The following is a 27,367-nucleotide window of genomic DNA, read 5'->3' on the forward strand; positions in this document are numbered from 1 at the left end:
TTAGTGTCTTCCTGTGTAAAAACTGAGAGAAAATAATTATTAAAAATCGAGCACATTTCATTCTCTTTGTCAGTAAGATGCCCATAGTTATTTTTAAGGGGACCTATCTTATCTCTAACTTTTGTTCTATAGACCTGGAAAAAACTTTTTGGGTTAGTTTTAGAATCCCTAGCAACTTTAATTTCATAGTCCCTTTTAGCTTTTCTTATCCCCTTTTTAATGTCCCTCTTAATGTCAATATACTGATTCATAAGATGACCCTCACCTCTTTTGATACGCCTATAAATTCCTTTCTTATGCCCTAGTAGATATTTGAGCCTATTATTCATCCATTTTGGGTCATTTCTATTTGATCTAATTTCTTTATATGGGATAAACGTTCTTTGAGCAGCATGTATAGTGTTCAGAAAACTGTCATATTGATAGCTCACTTCGTTACCCCAATCAACAGATAAGTGTTCTCTAAGCCCATCGTAATCTGCTAAGCGAAAATCTGGGACTGTTACTGAGTTATCGCTACTATCGTACTTCCATTCAATGCTAAATGTAATTGATTTGTGGTCACTAGCACCCAGTTCCTCTGAAATTTCTAAATTATTAACAAGGGATTCATTGTTTGCCATAACTAAGTCAAGCAGGTTATTTCCCCTTGTAGGTTCTGTCACAAACTGCTTCAAAAAACAATCCTGAACTACTTCTAAGAAGTCGTATGATTCTAAATTCCCAGTCAAGAAATTCCAATCAATTACTAGAATTACTACATTATCGTGCCTTGTGGCCTTAACAATTTCCTCCCATAGTAGTCTCCCTTGGTCCCTATCTAAGTTTGGGGGGCGGTATATCACTCCTAAAATCAGTTTTTCATGCCCCTCTGAAAATTCTATCCAAACAGACTCTGTATGTGTTACTTCAGACTTAATACCCGTTTTTATGCAACAGTTCAAGCGATCTCGGACATACAATGCCACCCCACCCCCCTTCCCGATACTTCTATCTTCTTGGAACAATTTAAAACCCTGAATATGACATTCCGCAGGCATGTCCCGACTTTTTGAATTAAACCACGTCTCAGTTAAGGCAAATACATCAATGTTACCTGCACTAGCAACTAATCTCAACTCGTCCATCTTATTCCTAGCACTACGGCAAATAGCATAATAAACATTGAAAGACTCTCCTTTCTCTTTACCCTCCTGCTCATTTCTGTTTTTCTACTAAACCTATTACTGTCCTTATCACCCAAAGTCCCTGGCTTTTTAATATCTACCTAGTTCTGCTTATTACTAGTTCCCCTAGAACTCGTAATATTACTACACTGGGACTTCACTGTTTTCCTACCAAAACCCATACCACTAACTATTCCATTTGTCTCCATTTGGTCTCTAACACGCTCACGCACGCTTGCTGGAAGTCCAAGCCCCTTGCACTCAAAACCTTCTTTACCCCCTCCCTCCAACCTTTAGGAGGCAGACCCCTACCCCGCCTTCCCTCCACTGCAGATTTATACACACTCGAAGTCATTCTATTTCGTTCCATCCTTTCTGCATGTCCGAACCAATGATCAAATTCTTGGAGGTTATCAGGTCATATCTGGAGAAAGGTTAGCTCTAGTTCCTAATTCCCTGAATCAAGAGCTCTTTAGCGGCATCAGAAGCCCTTCATTTCCTCTGATTAAAGAATTGATAAAAAAAAAATTGGAGGAAAACGCTTAGAAGTTCCGGTACGTGTAATTACCTGGTTGTAATTACCCGAGATTGTGAGCGTTGAGCTCTGGCTCTTGGTCACGCCTCTCAAGTTTGTTGCTAAGAAAGCTATCTCTGTCGTGTCTATGAAGGTGTGATGGTTTCAATTAAATTCATCATTACGTATTTCACACACAAATTATATATATATATATATATATATATATATATATATATATATATATATATATATATATATATATATTTATATATTTATATATTGCTGAATAGGTAAAATTAGTTAATTAGGAAGAACTCATTTAAAATTAAGTCCTTTCTAAAATTTTCTTATACGTTTAAAGATATATATTTTTTAATTTATATTAATGTAAAAATTAATAATTTTGTACCAAAATAACCTTAGAAAACTTGCATAACCTTATTATAACAAGCGCAATTTAATTTAACCTAATCCCTGCTCCGTAAGCTGTATCGTACCTCTTCTTCAAGGTATGTATAGATCCTGTGTCCACTGTGTGTGTGTGTGTGTGTGTGTTAGTTATTCCTTAAACTACAGAGAAACATAGTGGTAATTCTTGATGAAAATGTTAGGTCAGACTCCCACGTCTTGTCGAGTTTTACACAGAGCGAAAAGTTGTCACAGTAAAAACTTACTCTTTAACTGTCTTGTCCTTTTTTAAATATTACCTCTGAAGGGCGCAGATTGTGGCGCCGGGCATGGCCAGCAACAAGAAGGTGTTGAGGTAGCAGATAAGTATCCCGCAGAGCAGCATGTAGGAGAGCTCCCTGCCGGACGCCTTGACGATGGGCGTGTCATCGTGTTTGGTGAAGATGACGATGACTGTGAGGGTAAGAACGATGCCCAGGCACGAGATGGCTACGGGCACCAGTGCGAAGATGGACGTCCACTGCATGTACTTGTGGGGTAGGTCGTAGCAACCCATCTTATCCTTGTAGGGCCAGCGCCCTGGGCCACAGTCCTGGCATGTAAACTCTCCAACCATCATCTCCCAGTCCTTGCAGGGAGTGCAGATCCAGCAACAAGTGTCCCCCTGCAAGTAAACAAAAACACTGAAGAATTTTCAGCAGTATCTGTCAGTGGGTGGAAGACAAGTCTAAATAGATGGTTAATATTAGCCACTTACATCAGAGCAAAACTTTACCGAGACGACGTTTCGCTTAAGAAAAGTTCTTTGAGAGAAAGGAGATTTTAATGTCTTACAATGGTCTTATTATTCTACAGCCGTCAAATATATGTATGTCGGCGACTATAAATGGGAAGCGCGTCTCTCGCTCAACAGATGGAGGATCAAGTCTCCATCACATCTTACGCTGAATAATCCACAAATGTTTAGCGCTTAACATTAACTCTAAATTCTACAACTGTCACTCTGGAAGGGAAAAAATAAAGTCTCATTAGCGCCATCCTGGAGGAACCGAATAGAGGACTTCCAGCTGAAAGTACCATACAGGGTTTATGACCTTATTAGCCGAAGAACACTTGGAGAAGGGAAGAAAATAGGACTTCAGTAGCTGGACTTCCAGTAATTGGACCTCGAGAAGTTGGACTTCCAGCAGTTGAACTTCCAGCAATTGGAATTATAACAATGTAACTTCCAGCAATAAGTGTTAACCTGGAAAAAGTAAAGAATACTTACAAAAGACAGAGTCGCTCTGGAGAGAAAGTACAAAGAAACCGCTACGACAATCCCCTTACAGCTGCAGAAATAATAGAAAGCAATATTCTTTCAGTAGGAGTAAAATGAAGAGGAAAGAAAAATGACAAGAAAAGAACGGACGAGAACCAATACACAAATGGCTTCCAGCATCAGGAAGAAACGATGAGAATGAGAATAACAGGACAAATAAATGTTTTGTAGCCGAAGAAATGAAAAGAATTAGAATCAGGCGATGATGAAGAATAGGAAAGGAACAACAAAGATGACCCTGGAACACGTGTTGCTCTAAAGTGGTAATGGTGGAGGACGGCGGCAGAGGATCAGCACTGGTCAGAAGAGGAGACGGACGGAGACAAAATGTGAAGAACGGATGAGAAAAGTTTGGTAAGTGTCTTTAAGCACAAGGTGAACTAATGGAAAGGAGGGGCAGGAGTGAGTGAAGGAAGATGAGAGAGGGTAGGAGGGAGGGGAGTAGAGGGGGAACGAGAGAGGAAGATGGAGCAAATGAGAGAGAAGAAAGGGTAGAAGGAAATGGGTAGAGGGAGAGAAAGGAAGAATGATGCAAGTGAGAGGAAGACTATTGACTTTCTAAAAAGAAGAGATGATTCAGAAACACCAACGAGAAGGGCCAGGACAAGGTGACCTTGATACAGGGCCAGGACAAGGCGACCTTGATACAGGACCAGGACAAGGCGACCTTGATACAGGGCCAGGACAAGGCGACCTTGATACAGGGCCAGGACAAGGCGACCTTGATACAGGGCCAGGACAAGGCGACCTTGATACAGGGCCAGGACAAGGCGACCTTGATACAGGGCCAGGACAAGGTGACCTTGATACAGGGCCAGGACAAGGTGACCTTGATACAGGGCCAGGACAAGGTGACCTTGATACAGGGCCAGGACAAGGTGACCTTGATACAGGGCCAGGACAAGGTGACCTTGATACAGGGCCAGGACAAGGTACCACAGCACTTCTTGCTAAGGATCATCTAAATACACCTGAGAAAATATATATGTGCATCAGCTATGTATCTTTATAGCCGAAACGTTTCGCCTGCTTAGCAGGCTTCTTCAGTTGAATAGAGGAGTAATTTAAACTTTGGAGAAAGTAGAAACCGTGGAGAATAAATACGGGGTGATCAGTTCCTCAGCCCTGCAGCGACTTGGAAGAGCTCAGTTCCTGAGCAATAACAAGGGACTGACCACCTCGAAATCACTTCAAGGTTTAAAGACTGATCACTTCATATTTACATCTTCAAACACGTGTTTTACTCATCTGTTTGTTGGTATTGTAAACACTATTATAAAAAAAATGATAATTCGATTTCCTGTTTAATGAAATTTATAAGTAAGCAAATTTCATTTTCCAGTTAAACGTATTAATGGTAATTGATGAATGACGTTAGAGGCTCCAGAGATTGTTCACAACACAATGTATGTGATTCAATGTTTGCATTTAGCTAAAATGTGTGACATGATATTGACAGTAATGTAGATGGATTAAGTTACTGACTGTTCGATTCGTTCATTCATTCGTTCGTTAATATTCTCTCTATCTTTTTCTCTTTGTGTGTGTGTGTGTGTGTGTGTGTGTGTGTGTGTGTGTGTGTGTGTGTGTGTGTGTGTGTGTGTGTGTGTGTGTGTGTGTCTCTCTCTCTTTAAATTAAACGAGTCGAAACTGACAGTGTTGTTGAACGATGTGTTCAATCCATTAATCTTCAAGACTGATGAAACCAAACTATACCACGGGTGGGGTTTGAACCCGTGGCGAGTGAGCTGTAAAACTCCAGGCCGGTGCGTTAGCCACTGGGCCAGCTGGCTACAATAAGATTCATCCAACTAGGTATATTTATACACCATAGGAAGGTTAGCATAGGCACCACTGTGATCACAAATGGAAGTTTACACAGATGAATCCCATGCCAGAGTGGCCGTGACGAACTCTAGCTCTAGTCCCCACAAAGCGTTGAGTGAACTAGAGTTCATGGTATAGCTTGTTTGCATTCGCGTCAGTACGATTTCGTGTTCAATCCATCCGTCTTCAAGACGGATGGATTGAACGCGTCGATTTCAGGCTGAGGGACTGTGCCTCAAACTACTCTTTTTTTCCATTGTTCTTTGCATTGGACTGATGAAGCAACTGTACAGGGAAACATTTCCTCAATAAAGACTCCTAAATGCTGCACAAGTGTTACATTAACTGTTGCTCTCAGTGCACGAACAGAAAGACCGAGATACTCATCATAATATACAATAACTTGTAGACTGTTATTTCTATAACGGTGTCTGATGCTTGAATAATTCTGGTTACATAAATGTATAATTGTATATTAATGTTTTAATACTGAATGAATGAGGAAGCAGTTATTGTCAGTAAACAGTAAGATAGTGAATACAATAAACGCTAAGTTATTTAATTTTTTCTATCACTCATTAGGACATCTAATCAAAAATCATCATTTTAGCTTAATCACAATTAAAATATGGATATAATTATTTAGTCATCAAATACAAATAAAATTAGTTTGATTTGTATTGATTAAATCCTTCCTGCTACCATGAAAATCAATATTTCCTGGCATTTAAAAACCCATGAATTCATAAAGCCATCGCTCCAGTGTCCTGCTATCTCCCTCGGTAGAGGCTTGCATGTCTTTCTCTCAGTACCAGTGTTACGTACATCAACTTTTATTGTGCTACCATGATGTACGCAATTTTTTCCTCACTAATGATGCTCTGTATTTATTTTTTTATTATCACACTGGCCGATTCCCACCAAGGCAGGGTGGCCCGAAAAAGAAAAACTTTCACTATCATTCACTCCATCACTGTCTTGCCAGAAGGGTGCTTTACACTACAGTTTTTAAACTGCAACATTAACACCCCTCCTTCAGAGTGCAGGCACTGTACTTCCCATCTCCAGGGCTCAAGTCCGGCCTGCCGGTTTCCCTGAACCCCTTCATAAATGTTACTTTGCTCACACTCCAACAGTACGTCAAGTATTAAAAACCATTTGTCTCCATTCACTCCTATCAAACACGCTCACGCATGCCTGCTGGAAGTCCAAGCCCCTCGCACACAAAACCTCCTTTACTCCCTCCTTCCAACCTTTCCTAGGCCGACCCCTACCCCGCCTTCCTTCCACTACAGACTGATACACTCTTGAAGTCACTCCGTTTCGCTCCATTCTCTCTACATGTCCGAACCACCTCAACAACCCTTCCTCAGCCCTCTGGACAACAGTTTTGGTAATCCCGCACCTCCTAACTTCCAAATTACGAATTCTCTGCATTATATTCACACCACACATTGCCCTCAGACATGACATCTCCACTGCCTCCAGCCTTCTCCTCGCTGCAACATTCATCACCCATGCTTCACACCCATATAAGAGCGTTGGTAAAACTATACTCTCATACATTCCCCTCTTTGCCTCCAAGGACAAAGTTCTTTGTCTCCACAGACTCCTAAGTGCACCACTCACCCTTTTCCCCTCATCAATTCTATAATTCACTTCATCTTTCATAGACCCATCCGCTGACACGTCCACTCCCAAATATCTGAATACATTCACCTCCTCCATACTCTCTCCCTCCAATCTGATATCCAATCTTTCATCACCTAATCTTTTTGTTATCCTCATAACCTTACTCTTTCCTGTATTCACTTTTAATTTTCTTCTTTTGCACACCCTACCAAATTCATCCACCAATCTCTGCAACTTCTCTTCAGAATCTCCCAGAGCACAGTGTCATCAGCAAAGAGCAACTGTGACAACTCCCACTTTGTGTGTGATTCTTTATCTTTTAACTCCACGCCTCTTGCCAAGACCCTCGCATTTACTTCTCTTACAACCCCATCTATAAATATATTAAACAACCACGGTGACATCACACATCCTTGTCTAAGGCCTACGTTTACTGGGAAACAATTTCCCTCTTTCCTACATACTCTAACCTGAGTCTCACTATCCTCGTAAAAACTCTTCACTGCTTTCAGTAACCTACCTCCTACACCATACACCTGCAACATCTGCCACATTGCCCCCCTATCCACCCTGTCATACGCCTTTACGAAATCCATAAATGCCACAAAGACCTCTTTAGCCTTATCTAAATACTGTTCACTTATATGTTTCACTGTAAACACCTGGTCCACACACCCCCTACCTTTCCTAAAGCCTCCTTGTTCATCTGCTATCCTATTCTACGTCTTACTCTTAATTCTTTCAATTATAACTCTACCATACACTTCACCAGGTATACTCAACAGACTTATCCCCCTATAATTTTTGCACTCTTTTGTCCCCTTTGCCTTTATACAAAGGAACTATGCATGCTCTCTGCCAATCCCTAGGTACCTTACCCTCTTCCATACATTTATTAAATAATTGCATCAACCACTCCAAAACTATATCCCCACCTGCTTTTAACATTTCTATCTTTATCCCATCAATCCCGGCTGCCTTACCCCCTTTCATTTTACCTACTGCCTCGCGAACTTCCCCCACACTCACAACTGGCTCTTCCTAACTCCTACAAGATGTTATTCCTCCTTGCCCTATACACGAAATCACAGCTTCCCTATCTTCAACAACATTTAACAATTCCTCAAAATATTCCCTCCATCTTCCCAATACCTCTAACTCTCCATTTAATAACTCTCCTCTCCTATTTTTAACTGACAAATCCATTTGTTCTCTAGGCTTCCTTAACTTGTTAATCTCACTCCAAAACTTTTTCTTATTTTCAACAAAATTTGTTGATAACATCTCACCCACTCTCTCATTTGCTCTCTTTTTACATTGCTTCACCATTCTCTTAACCTCTCTTTCTCCATATACTCTTCCCTCCTTGCATCACTTCTACTTTGTAAAAACTTCTCATATGCTAACCTTTTCTCCCTTACTACTCTCTTTACATCAACATTCCACCAATCGCTCTTCCCTCCCGCACCCACTTTCCTGTAACCACAAACTTCTGCTGAACACTAACACTACATTTTTAAACCTACCCCATACCTCTTCGACCCCATTGCCTATGCTCTCATTAGCCCATCTATCCTCCAATAGCTGTTTATATCTTACCCTAACTGCCTCCTCTTTTAGTTTATAAACCTTCACCTCTCTCTTCCCTGATGCTTCTATTCTCCTTGTATCCCATCTACCTTTTACTCTCAGTGTAGCTACAACTAGAAAGTGATCTGATATATCTGTGGCCCCTCTATAAACATGTACATCCTGAAGTCTACTCAACAGTCTTATCTACCAATACATAATCCAACAAACTACTGTCATTTCGCCCTACATCATATCTTGTATACTTATTTATCCTCTTTTTCTTAAAATATGTATTACCTATAACTAAACCCCTTTCTATACAAAGTTCAATCAAAGGGCTCCCATTGGTGCCATAATTCTCTATAAATACTGTAATTACAAGAAAATATGGGTATATCTTTTGTACCGTCTAAGAGTTACTCTAAGCTCAGCCAAGAGCAGAGATCTTGTCACCTGGAGACCAGGAGTAATGACATGCCTTAGGAAAGATCACGAGGTGAGGGGTAAAGGAAGTTTTGTGTGCGAGGGGCTTAGACATCCAGCAAGCGTGTATAAGCGTGTTAGATAGGAGTGAGTGGATGCAAGTGGTTTTTATAACTTTACGTGCTGTTGGAATGTGAGCAAGGTAACATTTATGAAGGGATTCAGGGAAATCGGCTAGCCGAATTTGGGTGCTGAAGGTTGAGAGTACAGTGCCAACACTGATGGAGGGGTAGGGATATTTTGCAGTTTTGAAAAGCACTTCTCTGGCAAGACAGTGATGGAGTGAGTGATGGTGGAAGTGTTTTTTCGGTGGGGTGGGAGGCACCTTGCCTTGTTTGGAGACGGGTACCTATTTACTTCTAGGTGAAGAGTGGCAGAAGGTATAAGGAAACAGGCCAACGTTTCCACCTGTGAAGGGGAACAAACCAAGAATTCTATGTATATGAGCTGATTGCGCTACCAAATGAGGCACTAGTTTTGTAGATTATTAAAGGTTAATATTCACTCTATAATAAGAATTTAAGTATCGAGTGCGGTCTTGTAGAAACTCGTGTCGAGTTAATTAATATGCACGTCAGTATACCTTGGCAAGTCACCATTAGGGTGAGATAATAGGTGAGAGTTCACGGTGATCTTCAGGTTGATAATTACTAGGTTATCAGAGTTGCCAGCCAGTGTTTGTTGGTAAACTATTACAACTTGTGGGAGTTATGCTGCGGTAGCAGGAGGTCTGTGTTGTTCTTCAGCGTGTTTATTAGGTGTGAACGTTACCATTATGTTTTCATTCACTCATTCGTACATTCACTCCTTCAGTCTCTATCTCTATGCGTGTCTGCCTCTGTCTCTTTCTCTGTCCACTCCGCCTCTCTCTAACTTATCCTACCCTGCTCCCAATCCCCCCCAGCTTTTTCCTCATCGTTCGTACTACTCCCTTTCCCTCTTTCACCCCTTCGACTTTTCCCACCCTCCTCACTTCCCCCCTTCCCCCCCCTTATTCCCTCCCTCTTCCCTAGGCGTGATATAAACGCTAACAATTTTTGCTTTCTCTTACAGTGGGATAAGCACCAAGAGATAAATACGTTAGTAAGGCAGAGCAGATAAAAACTTTAGACAACACATACCAGCAGAATAACTTACATCGCCACGGCAAGCGGCCAAGAATATATATTTGTCGTGCCGAATAGGCAGAATTTGCGATCTTGGCTTAAATAGCAACGCTCATCATGCCATATAGGACAAGTGAAAATTTGTGTATGCAATAATTTCGCCAAAATCATTCTAAACCTAACGAAAAAAATATATTTCATTGTGTTTGTTTAGTATTAAATTATTGTAAAAGTATTTAAAATATATTTAGTAGGATTAGGCTAAAATAAATTGAGCTCCTTATAATAAGGTTAGGCAAGTTTTCTAAGATTCTTTTGGTGCAAAATTAAATTTTTTTTACATTAACATTAATGAAAAAATATATCTTTAAACGTAATAAGAGAAATTTTTAGAAAGGACTTAATTTTAAATGAGTTCTTGTTAATTGACCAGTTTTACATATTCGGCACGACATTTTATATATATATATATATATATTATATATATTTATATATATATATATATATATAATATATATATATATAATATATATATAATATATATATATAATATATATATAATATATATATATAATAATATAATATATATATATATATATATAATATATATATATAATATATATATAATGTATATATATATAATATATATATAATATATATATATAATATATATATAATATATATATATAATATATATATAATATATATATATAATATATATATAATATATATATATAATATATATATATAATATATATATAATATATATATATAATATATATATATAATATATATATAAATATATATATAAATATATAATATATATATAATATATATATAATATATATATATAATATATATATAATATATATATAATATATATATAATATATATATAATATATATATATATATTATATATATATATATATATATATATATATATATATATATATATATATATATATATATATATATATATATATATATAATATACACACACACACACACTGTATATATCAATAAATTTCTCCAACGACATACTGTTTCTTGCAAAATCTTTAATGCATTTTCCATTAGTAGGAAAGGCAAGGATGCCACATCCAGGACTAAGCAGAGCAAATACTCTGCCAGACCTGGTCAGTCAGCCAGTGCTCTCAACACAATTTCTCTATATTCTGATAGCAACAAACTGCGTAAGAATGACCGGGAAAGACAGCAGCAGCAACATTGCATTTGCAAGTCGAAGAATATACCGACTTAGCCCACATATTGACAAGAAGTCAAGCACAAGTTGCAGTTGGTACAATAGTTAGGCAAGTTGACATATATATGCAATTTAATGAAACATTATGACTGTTTTTACATTTGCTTGACTAAACCCCTGGTGGGAGATACCTTGCCTTCATAAATGTATCATTAATTTGCACATGTATTCATTTACTGAACTAATAAGGTGGTCGTTAATTTGAAAATGATAAACTTAATGTAAGCGAATTAGATTTCATATCACTGGGGTTCGACTATAGATTACCTTTTTTTTTTTTTTTTTGGTGATTCTTTGTATGTGTCACACTATTCGTATTTTTTTTAAATAGAAAATATATTAGTTTCTCTTTTAACCACCAAGTAGATCTTTTCTATATTGAAATTATATAAAAGCTGATATACAAGATTATATATATATATATATATATATATATATATATATATATATATATATATAATATATATATATATATATATATATATATATATATATATATATATATATGTCGAAGCACTAAGTGTGTAGAGGTCATAGAGCGTCTTGGAAAAGAGAGGTAATAAGGTTTGATGCGCTGAAGCGGAGATTAATGGCACTTCCTTGTACCAGGAGCTCTCAACCCACATCAACTTCCATCCTTGAGGGTATAATAGAGGGATACCCCTGGGATTATATTCTACTGATCCACTTGTGGCCGACATATCTGACACCAAGAAGAGTGTAAGTGGATAAATATTACCCAGTATTACCACTGGTTACCGTCTGTGCTCAGCGCTGTGTGACCCTTGTGGGTTTAGTGCTTGGTTTTGATTATAATACAGTGTGCTGACAGACATGGTTACTGTGGAGAAATTTTCTCCAGGAGGGGGGTATCAGCCCCTTTCAGCCCTGAGGGGCCCAGCCCTCTCAGAAGGGGCAAGCATCTTGTTTACTGCTACAGCAAGTAATTGATCCCAGATGCAGTACCAGTATGCGATGGTCAACCGACGCTCCTTGCAGTCCAGTGTTGCAAAGTGTATTTTAATAAAAGACAGTCCATCTCTTACCTTAGTAGGACAATTAAGGAAAATCCTGCTCCCACTTTATTACCATGGTAAAGATAGTGGACATTGTTGTCTATGCTTAAGACAGCAAGAATCAAACATTCTGCTTTGCTTCATGGAGGAAGTGGCAAGGAAGCAAAAGTACTAGGTCAGCTAGCGGCAGTGACGGTGTAGGAGGTTGTGGCGTCTTCAGATTACTTTTGACTCTACTGGGAGTCACACTGACGCCAGGATAACCAACAAAGAACACTGATCCGTGTGTTAGTGTGAACAAAGTGTCTCACAAAACACAAACACTTACAGAGAAGTGTGATCAGCTTCTTTAATGATAAGATTGTGAACAATAAAGACAAATCTTGTGGAACATAGTGTACCAGTGTGCGTATTCCTAGACTATGGAAGACGTGGACATCCAAGGACATATCAGCTTCTATCAAGTCACCGATACTGTCGAAGGTGTGAAGAACACCATAGCTCACGCTACAAGAGCAAGGTAGGTTACGAATTTCTTGTAGTACGGGGGACTGCGCAGTTCTTGTGTCGCAAGGAGTTTGTAATCAACCTATAGTCGGCAGTGAGGTGCGGACTTTTTGGACTTTTGAGTCCACACAAGTAAGTTTGTCAGCCATCAGTGAATGAAATATGCTGATATAACACCCCCTAGGGGTAATTTATAATCTTACAAAATATAATTAATTTCAGCCCGTTGAGAAATGATCTTCGACAACTTCTCAAGACCTCGTCTGCAGGGGCGGCTGTGCAGGCGATGAGCTGTCTTTCTAAGCTAAGTTTTCCCTATATTTAAACTATAAACTTAGCTGGTAAACCATTTCTCAACAGTTACAGTCTGTGCTGACAGACATGGTTACAGTACGTGCTGACAGACATGGTTACAGTACGTGCTGACAGACATGGTTACAGTACGTGCTGACAGACATGGTTACAGTACGTGCTGACAGACATGGTTACAGTACGTGCTGACAGACATGGTTACAGTACGTGCTGACAGACATGGTTACAGTACGTGCTGACAGACATGGTTACAGTACGTGCTGACAGACATGGTTACAGTACGTGTTGACAGACATGGTTACAGTACGTGCTGACAGACATGGTTACAGTACGTGCTGACAGACAACCATGGTTACAGTCTGTGATGAGAGACATGGTCACAGTTCGTGCAGACACACAATAGCTACAGTCTGTGCCGGCAGACAGTTATGGCTGTAAAACACAGACAAACAGACAGAACACATGAAGATATTATTCCACGAGACTCAACAAGGAAATTTATGCGAGACAATGAAAAGTTTATCTGTGGCTGAAACGAGACACTTCAGGCACAAGACCTACTGAATTCTAGCTGGCTTCAGTATAGGGAAGTGTGTATGTGTGTGTGTGTGTGTGTGTGTGTGTGTGTGTGTATATAAAAGAGAGAGGGGGGGGGAAGCTGAACTACAAAACCAGCACTCAAAGAATAAAAGACAAATCTCTGGCTGGATCAATTCATCACACACACACACACACACACACACACACACACACACACACACACACACACACACACACACACACACACACAAACCGAAACCACAAAACTTACGTTTCGATCCATCCTGGACCACTGTCAAGTCACAAATGAGCGGAGAAAATTAGAGAAGACCAAAAAGAGCTTCCCTCTCTCCCTGGTAGTCGAAGAGACTCCAGCTTCCCCACCATCAACATGAAACCTCCCCCAGGGGATAAATTTCTCCCCATGCACCACTACCGTCCCCCGGGGAAGGAGACGATGTGCAGGCAAACTCTTGTGTTGTCTTTATAAAAACATTTATTTCTAATGCATTTTTGCAACTGTTATAATGGATTGTATATTGTATTTCGATGTGCAACAATCCAAGTTACTGTTTAAAAATGGTGTGTATGTATACGTATGTGTGTGTGTGTGTGTGTGTGTGAATAAAACTTAACACCTGTGTTCATGCTGTAGGTAATTCTTAGTAATATTAACTGAAAATTAATAATAGTAAATACAATTTTACTAATATATATATATATATATATATATATATATATATATATATATATATATATATATATATATATATATATATATATATATATATATATAATCAATAACACTGCGACTAGCTGAGGACTAACCCATGTCGTTTTGGCCCGTCTCATAGTGAGCGAAAATCACATGACGCTCAAACTCACAGGACCACACAATCCTACAAGAATCAAGCACCCAGGAGACTTATGTGTTTTACCTTGATCCGAGGACATAGTGGTGTGGGGTGCCTCTGAGCTAATTTCATACTACTCCCCGTCTGGTGTAGCAGCCTCCACAAGCAGTATACATATTATTGTAACCACGAACGAGTCTTATTTAATCAATAACACTGCGACTAGCCGAGCTCTGCTCTGTGCTGGATTCTTGTAGGATTGAGTGGCCTCGTGGGTTAGAGCGTCATGTGATTTTTCGCTCACCATGAGACAATCCAGAACGACGTGGGTTCGAGTCCTCGGCTAGTCGCAGTGTTGTTATTGATTAAATACCACTGGGAACCCTCATCCTCAGAAGACAATAAACGTACCTCAAGGAAAACTCAAGGTTCTCCCCGGAGCTGTTTGAATATTTTCTTCTACCATCCCCTACATTTTATATTCTATATGAAATATTTTTTATAGAATTCATTGACAGAAAAAACAAACATGAATACATTGGTACAACATATTAAAGATTATGAATCTCCTCCAGCTCTTCCGAAGCCGGACGCGAGCCGAGTATGCAGCAAGCATACTCTCTGAATGGCCACGCTGAGGCGCTGGAACATGAAAGTGGCTGCCCTTGGGTCCCTGGTGGTGTCGAGTCATGATCCCAAGGTCTTTGATCCTACTGAGACAAATTGATACTGTTGGCTTATGTCCGTGTACTTGCTGATCTTGTACTCCTCCCTGTGATCAGCAGCTCCTCCCTGTCGCCCGACACTGATGGATATAGGTGTCAGCCAGCGTCGACACAGGTATAGTTCCATGATAAGAGCTTGCCATTCTTACAAGGATAGATGGTGATCCCGTCTGGGCGGGTTGCTGGATTGTGGGTATTGTTGACTACTAGTGATCGAGGCTCTCTCTCGGCTGGGCATCCAGTTGCAGCAAGGGTTCTCTTGCTGATGTCGTTGGCTTCACTGTCTTGCATGCCAGCCCTTGGTTTTGGAACAGTTAAGACCATGTAGACCATATTGGGCAGCTTGCATTTCGCCGTAAATACACGTATATTCCGTGTGAATTGGGGCAGCAAGGCGCAGAGTCACTGCAATACGGAGGGTCTTAGGGTCGAGGCGTGTTCCCATTGCTGAAATGGGAACTGTTTGGAAGAACTCCCTGGAATGATGTGCACTCACAGCTTGGAGACGGGCAGTCTCCCTGTCTGATGTTACAGCCCTAAGAATGTTGGCAAGCACCTTTTCAGCGATGGGACCATCCCAACTTAACTGTAGGCCAGTGCTGCACTAGGTTTTGGTGCTGGAGCAGCAAGAGTCTCATTCAGTGATGGCACTGGCGTAGCTGGGGATCTGTATTCAGAGTCACTGACGTTGTCCGAAAGAATTTGTTTTATTAACTCATTTGATGCTATGGAAGAGGATAGGAAAGCTGGTAGGACAATCTGGGAGGATTCGCGTACTCCCAGCCCCCCCCCCCCCAAGGCTGATTGGAAGTGAGGCTTGCAACCACTGTCCATCCTCGAGGAACAGGTTCAATACTCTCTAGCATGGTCTTAAGGAGTCATATTCCTTGAGTTTCGGACTGCTGAAGGCTGGGGAGCATCTCGAAGTAGGTAAGTTTTGGGATTGACAGGCACCTGGTGAGTAGGTAGAAGGCATCATGTGTATCGATGTCTTTCATCCTGCCTTCCATCGTCCTCCTGAGGTCAGATTTTTTTTCTAGGCTCAGACTGATGGTACTGGGCCCGAGAGGAGCACCAAGAAGAGTGCTGTTCGCTAGATCAATGGCTCGTGCTCCTGGTAAAACAGCACTAATATTCTGGATCATCTGTCGATTGGTAGAAACTATTTCACAGTAGGCCCAGGCTCTCTCCCATGTTCTTAATTTTTCTGTCCTCTACGAGAGATTCTGTAGTGCCAGCTAGGGTACCATCATCCAAGAACCAGATATATATATATATATATATATATATATATATATATATATATATATATATATATATATATATATATAAATGATCAGTTATGGAAGGAGAAAAGAGAATATGAATGTGTAAATTCAAGAATTATGTGGATTAAAGTAAAGGTTGGATGCGAGAAGTGGGTCATAATAAGCGTGTATGCACCTGGAGAAGAGAGGAATGCAGAGGAGAGAGAGAGATTTTGGGAGATGTTAAGTGAATGTATAGGAGCCTTTGAACCAAGTGAGAGAGTAATTGTGGTAGGGGACTTGAATGCTAAAGTAGGAGAAACTTTTAGAGAGGGTGTGGTAGGTAAGTTTGGGGTGCCAGGTGTAAATGATAATGGGAGCCCTTTGATTGAACTTTGTATAGAAAGGGGTTTAGTTATAGGTAATACATATTTTAAGAAAAAGAGGATAAATAAGTATACACGATATGATGTAGGGCGAAATGACAGTAGTTTGTTGGATTATGTATTGGTAGATAAAAGACTGTTGAGTAGACTTCAGGATGTACATGTTTATAGAGGGGCCACAGATATATCAGATCACTTTCTAGTTGTAGCTACACTGAGAGTAAAAGGTAGATGGGATACAAGGAGAATAGAAGCATCAGGGAAGAGAGAGGTAAAGGTTTATAAACTAAAAGAGGAGGCAGTTAGGGTAAGATATAAACAGCTATTGGAGGATAGATGGGCTAATGAGAGCATAGGCAATGGGGTCGAAGAGGTATGGGGTAGGTTTAAAAATGTAGTGTTAGAGTGTTCAGCAGAAGTTTGTGGTTACAGGAAAGTGGGTGCAGGAGGGAAGAGGAGCGATTGGTGGAATGATGATGTAAAGAGAGTAGTAAGGGAGAAAAAGTTAGCATATGAGAAGTTTTTACAAAGTAGAAGTGATGCAAGGAGGGAAGAGTATATGGAGAAAAAGAGAGAAGTTAAGAGAGTGGTGAAGCAATGTAAAAAGAGAGCAAATGAGAGAGTGGGTGAGATGTTATCAACAAATTTTGTTGAAAATAAGAAAAAGTTTTGGAGTGAGATTAACAAGTTAAGAAAGCCTAGAGAACAAATGGATTTGTCAGTTAAAAATAGGAGAGGAGAGTTATTAAATGGAGAAGTAGAGGTATTGGGAAGATGGAAGGAATATTTTGAGGAATTGTTAAATGTTGATGAAGATAGGGAAGCTGTGATTTCGTGTATAGGGCAAGGAGGAATAACATCTTGTAGGAGTGAGGAAGAGCCAGTTGTGAGTGTGGGGGAAGTTCGTGAGGCAGTAGGTAAAATGAAAGGGGGTAAGGCAGCCGGGATTGATGGCATAAAGATAGAAATGTTAAAAGCAGGTGGGGATATAGTTTTGGAGTGGTTGGTGCAATTATTTAATAAATGTATGGAAGAGGGTAAGGTACCTAGGGATTGGCAGAGAGCATGCATAGTTCCTTTGTATAAAGGCAAAGGGGATAAAAGAGAGTGCAAAAATTATAGGGGGATAAGTCTGTTGAGTGTACCTGGTAAAGTGTATGGTAGAGTTATAATTGAAAGAATTAAGAGTAAGACGGAGAATAGGATAGCAGATGAACAAGGAGGCTTTAGGAAAGGTAGGGGGTGTGTGGACCAGGTGTTTACAGTGAAACATATAAGTGAACAGTATTTAGATAAGGCTAAAGAGGTCTTTGTGGCATTTATGGATTTGGAAAAGGCGTATGACAGGGTGGATAGGGGGGCAATGTGGCAGATGTTGCAAGTGTATGGTGTAGGAGGTAGGTTACTGAAAGCAGTGAAGAGTTTTTACGAGGATAGTGAGGCTCAAGTTAGAGTATGTAGGAAAGAGGGAAATTTTTTCCCAGTAAAAGTAGGCCTTAGACAAGGATGTGTGATGTCACCGTGGTTGTTTAATATATTTATAGATGGGGTTGTAAGAGAAGTAAATGCGAGGGTCTTGGCAAGAGGCGTGGAGTTAAAAGATAAAGAATCACACACAAAGTGGGAGTTGTCACAGCTGCTCTTTGCCGATGACACTGTGCTCTTGGGAGATTCTGAAGAGAAGTTGCAGAGATTGGTGGATGAATTTGGTAGGGTGTGCAAAAGAAGAAAATTAAAGGTGAATACAGGAAAGAGTAAGGTTATGAGGATAACAAAAAGATTAGGTGATGAAAGATTGAATATCAGATTGGAGGGAGAGAGTATGGAGGAGGTGAACGTATTCAGATATTTGGGAGTGGACGTGTCAGCGGATGGGTCTATGAAAGATGAGGTGAATCATAGAATTGATGAGGGAAAAAGAGTGAGTGGTGCACTTAGGAGTCTGTGGAGACAAAGAACTTTGTCCTTGGAGGCAAAGAGGGGAATGTATGAGAGTATAGTTTTACCAACGCTCTTATATGGGTGTGAAGCGTGGGTGATGAATGTTGCAGCGAGGAGAAGGCTGGAGGCAGTGGAGATGTCATGTCTGAGGGCAATGTGTGGTGTGAATATAATGCAGAGAATTCGTAGTTTGGAAGTTAGGAGGAGGTGCGGGATTACCAAAACTGTTGTCCAGAGGGCTGAGGAAGGGTTGTTGAGGTGGTTCGGACATGTAGAGAGAATGGAGCGAAACAGAATGACTTCAAGAGTGTATCAGTCTGTAGTGGAAGGAAGGCGGGGTAGGGGTCGGCCTAGGAAGGGTTGGAGGGAGGGGGTAAAGGAGGTTTTGTGTGCGAGGGGCTTGGACTTCCAGCAGGCATGCGTGAGCGTGTTTGATAGGAGTGAATGGAGACAAATGGTTTTTAATACTTGACGTGCTGTTGGAGTGTGAGCAAAGTAACATTTATGAAGGGATTCAGGGAAACCGGCAGGCCGGACTTGAGTCCTGGAGATGGGAAGTACAGTGCCTGCACTCTGAAGGAGGGGTGTTAATGTTGCAGTTTAAAAACTGTAGTGTAAAGCACCCTTCTGGCAAGACAGTGATGGAGTGAATGATGGTGAAAGTTTTTCTTTTTCGGGCCACCCTGCCTTGGTGGGAATCGGCCGGTGTGATAATAAAAATAAAAATATATATATATATATATATATATATATATTATATATATATATATATATCATTTGCCACACCGTTGTCTCTAACCAAGGTAGGCTGAACCTCCCCAAAAATAGAACACATTCATCGTCAAAAGTTCAGTAGGTGTTTTTCCAGAAGTGTTCAGACATCACAATTCAAATGAGCGTCATAACCGTAGCATCCCCGCCTGTCAGTGCAGGAACTGTACTTCCTACCTCCAGGAAACAAGCATCGCGAACTAGTTTTCCCCCGAATCTCTTTATAATTGTTATCTTGTTCACACTCCAACAGCTCGTCAAATCTATAAAACCGTTTGTCTCCATTCACCACGAAGTAACACGGCCACACAAGCCCCTACCACCGAAAACCTTCACATTCTCTTTCCATCCATTCTTGGAATGATTTCTAACCCTGTTTTGTCATCCTATTTTACTCCACCCCCTTTAAATTCTCAAACCTTAACAACACTTCTGCACCCTGGTTGATACCTTTTATAACCGCCACACCGTCTTCTAGTTTCTTCGTTGTAAATTATTTTCATTATATTCACACTGCCCTAGGACGTCTTCTTGTAACATTGCAAACCCATACCTTACACCAGTGATACAGTGGCGGCACCACTATACTCTGGTATATTCCTCTTTTTGCCTCCATAGATAAATTTCTCTCTCTTCACAGATGTTTCAAAACTCATCTTTCTTCCATTCATCTATCGCAAAGTTCACCTCAGAATTTATTGATCCATCAGCTGACGCGTCCACCCCCAAATATCTAAACATTTCTTTCTCCCAGATGATATTCAATTTGTCATTACCTAAACATTTTGTTCCTCTCGTCACTTTGCCCTTTCCTCAATTCACTTTTAATTTCCTTCTTTTACAAACCCTCTGAGACTTGTGCACCAACCTTTGCAACCTCTCTTCAGTGTCTCCCACAAGACTGCGTCGCGGGCATGCAGAACAACTCCCACTTAGGAACAGACTGATTCATTTTTTTTTCATCCCACAGAGCTTTCCTCGACGCCTTTGAACCGACTTCTTTTGCCACCCCGTCTATAAGCAACAGTTGGTTAGGAGAGACTTGTAGACACTAGGTCATATTTAAACGTGTCGGTCCTGGGACCTTGATCGCTTCTAGTATAGAGGTTAAAAAGACAGTATATATAGGCGGAGAGTGAGTTGTGACTCAGTGACCTAAGACAGGTAAATAATGGGATCATGTGACTCCTGTGTTGTTAGAAGTGGTCTAGGTCCTAGGACTGAAACGTTTTCTAATATATCCTAGTGTTTGCTCAAGTGTATCTAAACCAACTTATCGGTACCTATTACCAACATTTATACCACAAGCAACAGTAGTGACGTCACACATCCCGGTCTAAGACCCACCACCTATTCTGAAACTAATAATTGCGCTAGTTAAGATATTTTATTGCGAAATCGATGTTGACTGTTGTTTAACGAGTTGCTGAACTGACAAGTTTTACAAAGTATGTCGCTAATGATGAGTGAGAGAGAGAGAGAGAGAGAGAGAGAGAGACAGACAGAGACAGAGACAGAGAGACAGAGACAGACAGAGACAGAGAGAGAGAGAGAGACAGAGAGAGACAGAGACAGAGAGAGAGACAGAGACAGAGACAGGAGAGAAATTCCAATACTGGCTCTAACTGTAAATCTATTTCCAATCAAAATCCCAATTCAGATTCCCATTCAATTTCTAATTTCAATTCCCGGTCTAAATCTATTAGATTCAGAATTACAAATTAAAAATTCCAGCTTAACAAATATTTAAATTCCAATTCCAATCTTTGTCAAATTTACGATTCCAGGTCCAATAGTAATTCCGATTTTATTTCAAGAAATAATTCTGTTTTAGGAGAGAAGAGTGAAGAGTATTACAGCAGCAAGCCAACCTCGACGCTATTGTAGTGGGGCTTAAGGCAGTAACTCGTCTGCAAGTGCTCAGAGGTATGTGAAGGGAAGAACGGATGATGGGAGGGAAGAGAAGGAAGAATAGACTGAAGAGAGGGAAAGAGGGGGGAGGAAGAGGGGAAGAGGGGGGGAGGTAGATTTTTCAAAACTACAAACGGACTAACACTACATAAAATTATTATTATTATCTCTGAGCCAACGCCTTTCCAACTTTTAATATTTAAGTCTGGTGAATATTACACAGTTAATATTCCATCACATACAAGAAACTCTTGCGCAAAACACTGCAGGAAATATTCCGAGGTATTATATGCAGCTTGACAATAATTAAAATTATTGCAGAGATTTTTCTTATTTACATGTAATATCGTAGTAAAACTATAACAAGACATATTGCAATTACCGTTTCAATTCTGTCCTCATCAACGCTGTGCAACGCATATCTGTGAAAATTTAAAACAACATCCCAAGCCAGTGCTTGTGATGGCATGGATAAAGCTGATTCTTTTTTTGTATACAAGTATCTTAGTGAGCACTCAGGGTCGCTCCTGGCTATCTTCACCAGTGTAATCTCTGCATTCGACCGATGAAGCTTGCTTGGCAGGCGAAAAGTTTCGTCTATAAAGATGCCTGGGTGTTGCACATGTGTCTTACTCATCAACTCTGACCATCAAGCTGATTTTGATGTTTTGAACTGATCTCGGTAAGACGAGAAAATTAATTGTATCGCTGCTAGATACGCCAGTGAAAGTTTTTTTTTTTTTACAACGTTGAATACATAGATTAAGAGATGTGACCATGTTTCACCATCCTGTGGTTTTTATCAACTAATTCACTGGTTGGCGAAACTTCTACAGAGTAGATACCCATATGTTACACACCTAATTTATCGTCTTGCATATCACTGATACAATCTACATTTCCTTGTTGTTCATATCTTACCTCATTTCAAGGGTTAGGCTTATCTAAGGTCGCCCCTTCAAGGTGCGACCTACAGCAATAGGCTAGCACCCAGGTACCCGTTTGCTGCTAGGTGAACACAGGCAGCAGGTGAAAGAAAACAATGTTTCTGCTTGCCAGAGAATCAACTTTTGTTTCTTCAACTGCAAATCAAAGGTGAAACTAATGATACATGACGGTGTTACCAGTGATACATAAAGGTGCTGCCAGTGATACATGACGGAGCTACCCGTGATAAATGAAGGATCCTCTGGCTGACTGTCTCATACACTAGCGAGTACCTCACATCTAAGCTTGTCCAAGGCAAGAAGAGTACAGTCATCTTTTGCCACATAATAAAGCTTAAAGACTAATCTTTGCAACGCTTCAGGGACATTCTTGACTGTCCTGAAAAAATAAAATGTTCAAAGAACACTGAAATTCAAACTGTATTGATATAGGTCAATACTCAAAGTATGGATGAAGGAGCGCAAGTGTACTGATGTAGGTTACTAAATTATCAAGGAAATTCTTACTTCAGAGATTAAGGGTGACTGTCTAGTGTTAAAAATCGTCTATCAGGACCTCGTCAAAGTCAAGAAAATATAGTGTGGGTGAAAGTGTACATACCTAGGACATCACCCCGAATGATTTACTGACTATAGTCTCAAGGGCGAAACGCATATCTGAAAAATTTATTGTTCTCTAAAGTTACTTTTGAATCAAATTTCACACCAAGGATATCAACCTTATTGCCAAATACTATCACTCATTCTTATCAATTCTCCAGAATTACCGTCACAGTGCCTAGAGATAATTATCTTGTGTTTTCTTAAAAGTAAATTTAAGCTGCCATCGGTTTCCTCAGGCTGGTATAGCTGCAAACTGGCGATTGATTTAACTTAGAGTAGCTGGCATTTCCTCTCTTGGATTTGGAAATGTCAGTAGTCTTCATATGTATGGGATCCTGGTATGTGTTGAAGAAAGTCATTGAAGCAGACACTCCAAGCACGCTTCCAAGGAAAACATTTACAACAGTAGTGTCTTGTTTACACCTGTTGTCTATGTTCCCCATTAGTAAAATGGGTACCTGGGTGTTAGTCGACTTGTGTGGGTCGCATCCTTGAACACTGACCTAATTTGCCAGGAATGCTCAGCATAACAGGGGGCTTTCTATAGAGTAGTATATCACTGATGTCAGCAATTGTCTGTATACCTTGTACATGTACTTGTAGTAAATAAAGATTTTATATTATTCCAGGGTTTTAATTTCCAGTGATTTAATTTCTAGTGTTTTAATTTCCGGTATTTTAATTTCTGGTATTTTCATTTCAGGTATTTTCATTTCAGGAGTTTTAATTTCCGGTGTTTTAATTTCCTGTGTTTCAGTATGCTAACTCAGGACGTGGATTCCATTTTCTCTAAGGTTCTTGTGTTGAATTTCTTACGAGGCAAATTATCTCGACACCACGAGAGTACAAACAGGAAGCGCGTCTGTCTCGTGCTCAGGAGGTTCCAGCCTCCTATACGTTTTGCGCTGCAGGACCCACGTGGGTTTGCAGCGCTTTGCATTGATAGTGACCAAAAATGCTCACTCTGACCAAGCTTTGGAAATGTACTAAAAATATGTTCTTCCCAGGAAGACTTCCACACACGGAAGAATGGTTATACCGTATTATATGGTCAGTTAGTTCGTTTCTCTCCTTTCTCTCTCCCACCCTCTCTCTCTCTTTCTTTCCTGTTCTAGATAATCTTTAATTGGAATACTTTGAGAGATATCTACTAACTTCCGTCAAGATCCCTGAAAGACCTTAAATACAAGCATTATTTCAAGACTCTTCCTACGAACACTAGGATTTGCAGCCCGGAACACTTATCAGAAACAAAACACCATTAGCAAATAATTCTGAAATCTGGGCTGCTCAGATTGATAAATGCGACTGAGATCTGCTAAAACAAGTGAAAACCACAACGTAAAAGAAACCAAAGAAAAGCTTCATGGTTTCATATATGCATCAAACGCAAAGATATCTTTTATTACCCTCCACAAGGTAACTGATGGAATGTCCACTGAACTAAGAAACTCTCACGTTCAACACACCTGGAGTTTATGATATCCTTTGCAAAGACTTTCCCATGGTGAGAAGTTACACTAAAAGAAGTGAATACAAGAGATCACTGAGGAAGTCTCAGGAGAACTTACAGTGTTCCAGAACGTTAAACAATATATACACAACAAACAGTAAGAAATTCACTAAATTCTCCCAGGGCTCCCAGTGCGGTGTAATCCCCATGTCATCTCTGTGTTCGCTCCCCAATCCTACATTTTAGACGTGACTCAACACTTCAGTCCATGACTTACATGTCGCTAGATAAAATGCTGCCTCTGTTTTCTTTCCAATCGTGTTGACAACTCCTTCCACAGTGAGTTGCATCGTTTTCCTTACGAAGCCGCGTTCTCCAACCATTATTGTACGTTGATAAATGAGAATTCTGCAACATATGGATATCTTTATTCTGGAAGCATTACGTCAGCCAGTGGCTTCTTCAGTCCAATGCAGAGAAACTGTTAGATGAGGAGTTTAAGGTAATCAGTCCCTTAGCCTGGAGTCTATGTATTCAGCCCATCAGTCTCGATTAAGACTGATGTACTGAACACATCGACTCCAGGCTGAGGGACTGATTACCTCAAACTCCTCATCTAACACCGTTTCTCTGCACAGGACTGAAGAAACCAGTGGCTGGTGTAACGCTTCCAGAATATAAATATACAAATCTTGCACAAGTGTCTCATTTATGAACTTGTTATTTTTCTAAACAATTTATTCAGAAATTATTGTATGTATCGGAAGCCAAATATAAAATCTTTCTAATGTTTTTAATTTCTGTCTCCATCTTGACTTTCGATTATATTAACAAGGGTTTAAACGCTGTACTGTTTTTTGATTGTTTTCAAAACCCACAGATTACACGAGGGTCTTTAAAGTTGCATGACGTAACCTGTTCATCACTAGTCATGAATACTTTAATCTCTAAAACAGGATAGAACTAAACTCTCACTGAATATACACAAAGATTCACACCCCTCTGTGTATTGAACCTGCGTTACCTACCTTGGTTTACCTTATATCTTAATGAGGAAGAATACAAGCAAATATGTCACAGGCATATAAGAAATCTATTGAACAGTTATGAAAATTCTACCAGTTCCATGAGAATAATATCACTTGTCATAAGATCCTAGTAATCTCAGTCTAACCTAGAAAGCATCGCACTAGCGACACTGTCCCATAGCAAATCAGGATGAGACTACACTAAATCTCTTGCATGATTGTAACTCTCCCTGGTGTACTAGACCAACAGACACTTACCGTCTGATTAGAGGATGGTCTTCCATAGCTGCTCCTTCCCCTTGGGACGCAATTTATTTTCCAATTTACTTATTACTGTCTGCTAATTGTCTTTCTTTCCTCTCCCTCTCTCCGACCTGACCTCTGCTCTTTCCCCATTATAATACTCAAATATGATTTGAATCATAAAGAATCTGCCGTCATCTAAAGTTTCCTCTCGTTGGTGTGGGTAATTTGAGAATATGTGCATTATCTATCGATGGATTCAGTAATGATCGCCCCAGCATCCCGGTCTCAGGCCAGGAGAGTGCCAGACCAAATATAACTGAGCTGCAACTAACCTGCTGCATGATCTTGATCTCTCCCACTTTGCATGGCCGGGAGCAGACTGAGGTGGGTAGGGTATAATTGTTGTCAGACCATGACACCTCACTCAAGTTGAGGTCCAGCCTGCTGTACCAGCTGCCGACCACCTGCCGGGAAGAATACACGCTCAGATGGAAGGGTATATTAAAACAAAATTTAGATGCATGCATGAGGGCGTGCGTGTGTGTATATATATGTATATATGTATATACATATGTATACATATGTATACATTTACTAAAAAAGAGAAGAAAAACTTTATAAAATTGGGATGCTGAAGATAGGGAAGCTGTGATTTCGTGTATAGGGCAAGGAGGAATAACATCTTGTAGGAGTGAGGAAGAGCCAGTTGTGAGTGTGGGGGAAGTTCGTGAGGCAGTAGGTAAAATGAAAGGGGGTAAGGCAGCCGGGATTGATGGGATAAAGATAGAAATGTTAAAAGCAGGTGGGGATATAGTTTTGGAGTGGTTGGTGCAATTATTTAATAAATGTATGGAAGAGTGTAAGGTACCTAGGGATTGGCAGAGAGCATGCATAGTTCCTTTGTATAAAGGCAAAGGGGATAAAAGAGAGTGCAAAAATTATAGGGGGATAAGTCTGTTGAGTGTACCTGGTAAAGTGTATGGTAGAGTTATAATTGAAAGAATTAAGAGTAAGACGGAGAATAGGATAGCAGATGAACAAGGAGGCTTTAGGAAAGGTAGGGGGTGTGTGGACCAGGTGTTTACAGTGAAACATATAAGTGAACAGTATTTAGATAAGGCTAAAGAGGTCTTTGTGGCATTTATGGATTTGGAAAAGGCGTATGACAGGGTGGATAGGGGGGCAATGTGGCAGATGTTGCAAGTGTATGGTGTAGGAGGTAGGTTACTGAAAGCAGTGAAGAGTTTTTATGAGGATAGTGAGGCTCAAGTTAGAGTATGTAGGAAAGAGGGAAATTTTTTCCCAGTAAAAGTAGGCCTTAGACAAGGATGTGTGATGTCACCGTGGTTGTTTAATATATTTATAGATGGGGTTGTAAGAGAAGTAAATGCGAGGGTCTTGGCAAGAGGCGTGGAGTTAAAAGATAAAGAATCACACACAAAGTGGGAGTTGTCACAGCTGCTGTTTGCTGATGACACTGTGCTCTTGGGAGATTCTGAAGAGAAGCTGCAGAGATTGGTGGATGAATTTGGTAGGGTGTGCAAAAGAAGAAAATTAAAGGTGAATACAGGAAAGAGTAAGGT

General features: G+C 40.0%; 1 protein-coding gene across 1 annotated transcript in view; it reads right to left on the reverse strand.

The window, feature by feature from the left end:
* The window catches only part of mGluR (metabotropic Glutamate Receptor), a 555,546-nt gene that overhangs the window by 34,905 nt on the left and 493,274 nt on the right, over positions 1 to 27,367 (reverse strand). The window contains exons 7-8 of the mRNA XM_070094390.1: positions 26,117 to 26,248; positions 2,391 to 2,755 (exon numbers count right to left, since the gene is read on the reverse strand). Coding sequence (XP_069950491.1) covers positions 2,391 to 2,755; positions 26,117 to 26,248 — 497 coding nt within the window. The remainder of the gene's footprint in view (positions 1 to 2,390; positions 2,756 to 26,116; positions 26,249 to 27,367) is intronic.

Source organism: Cherax quadricarinatus, chromosome 45 (assembly GCF_038502225.1).
Source record: "Cherax quadricarinatus isolate ZL_2023a chromosome 45, ASM3850222v1, whole genome shotgun sequence".
NCBI lineage: Eukaryota > Metazoa > Arthropoda > Malacostraca > Decapoda > Parastacidae > Cherax > Cherax quadricarinatus.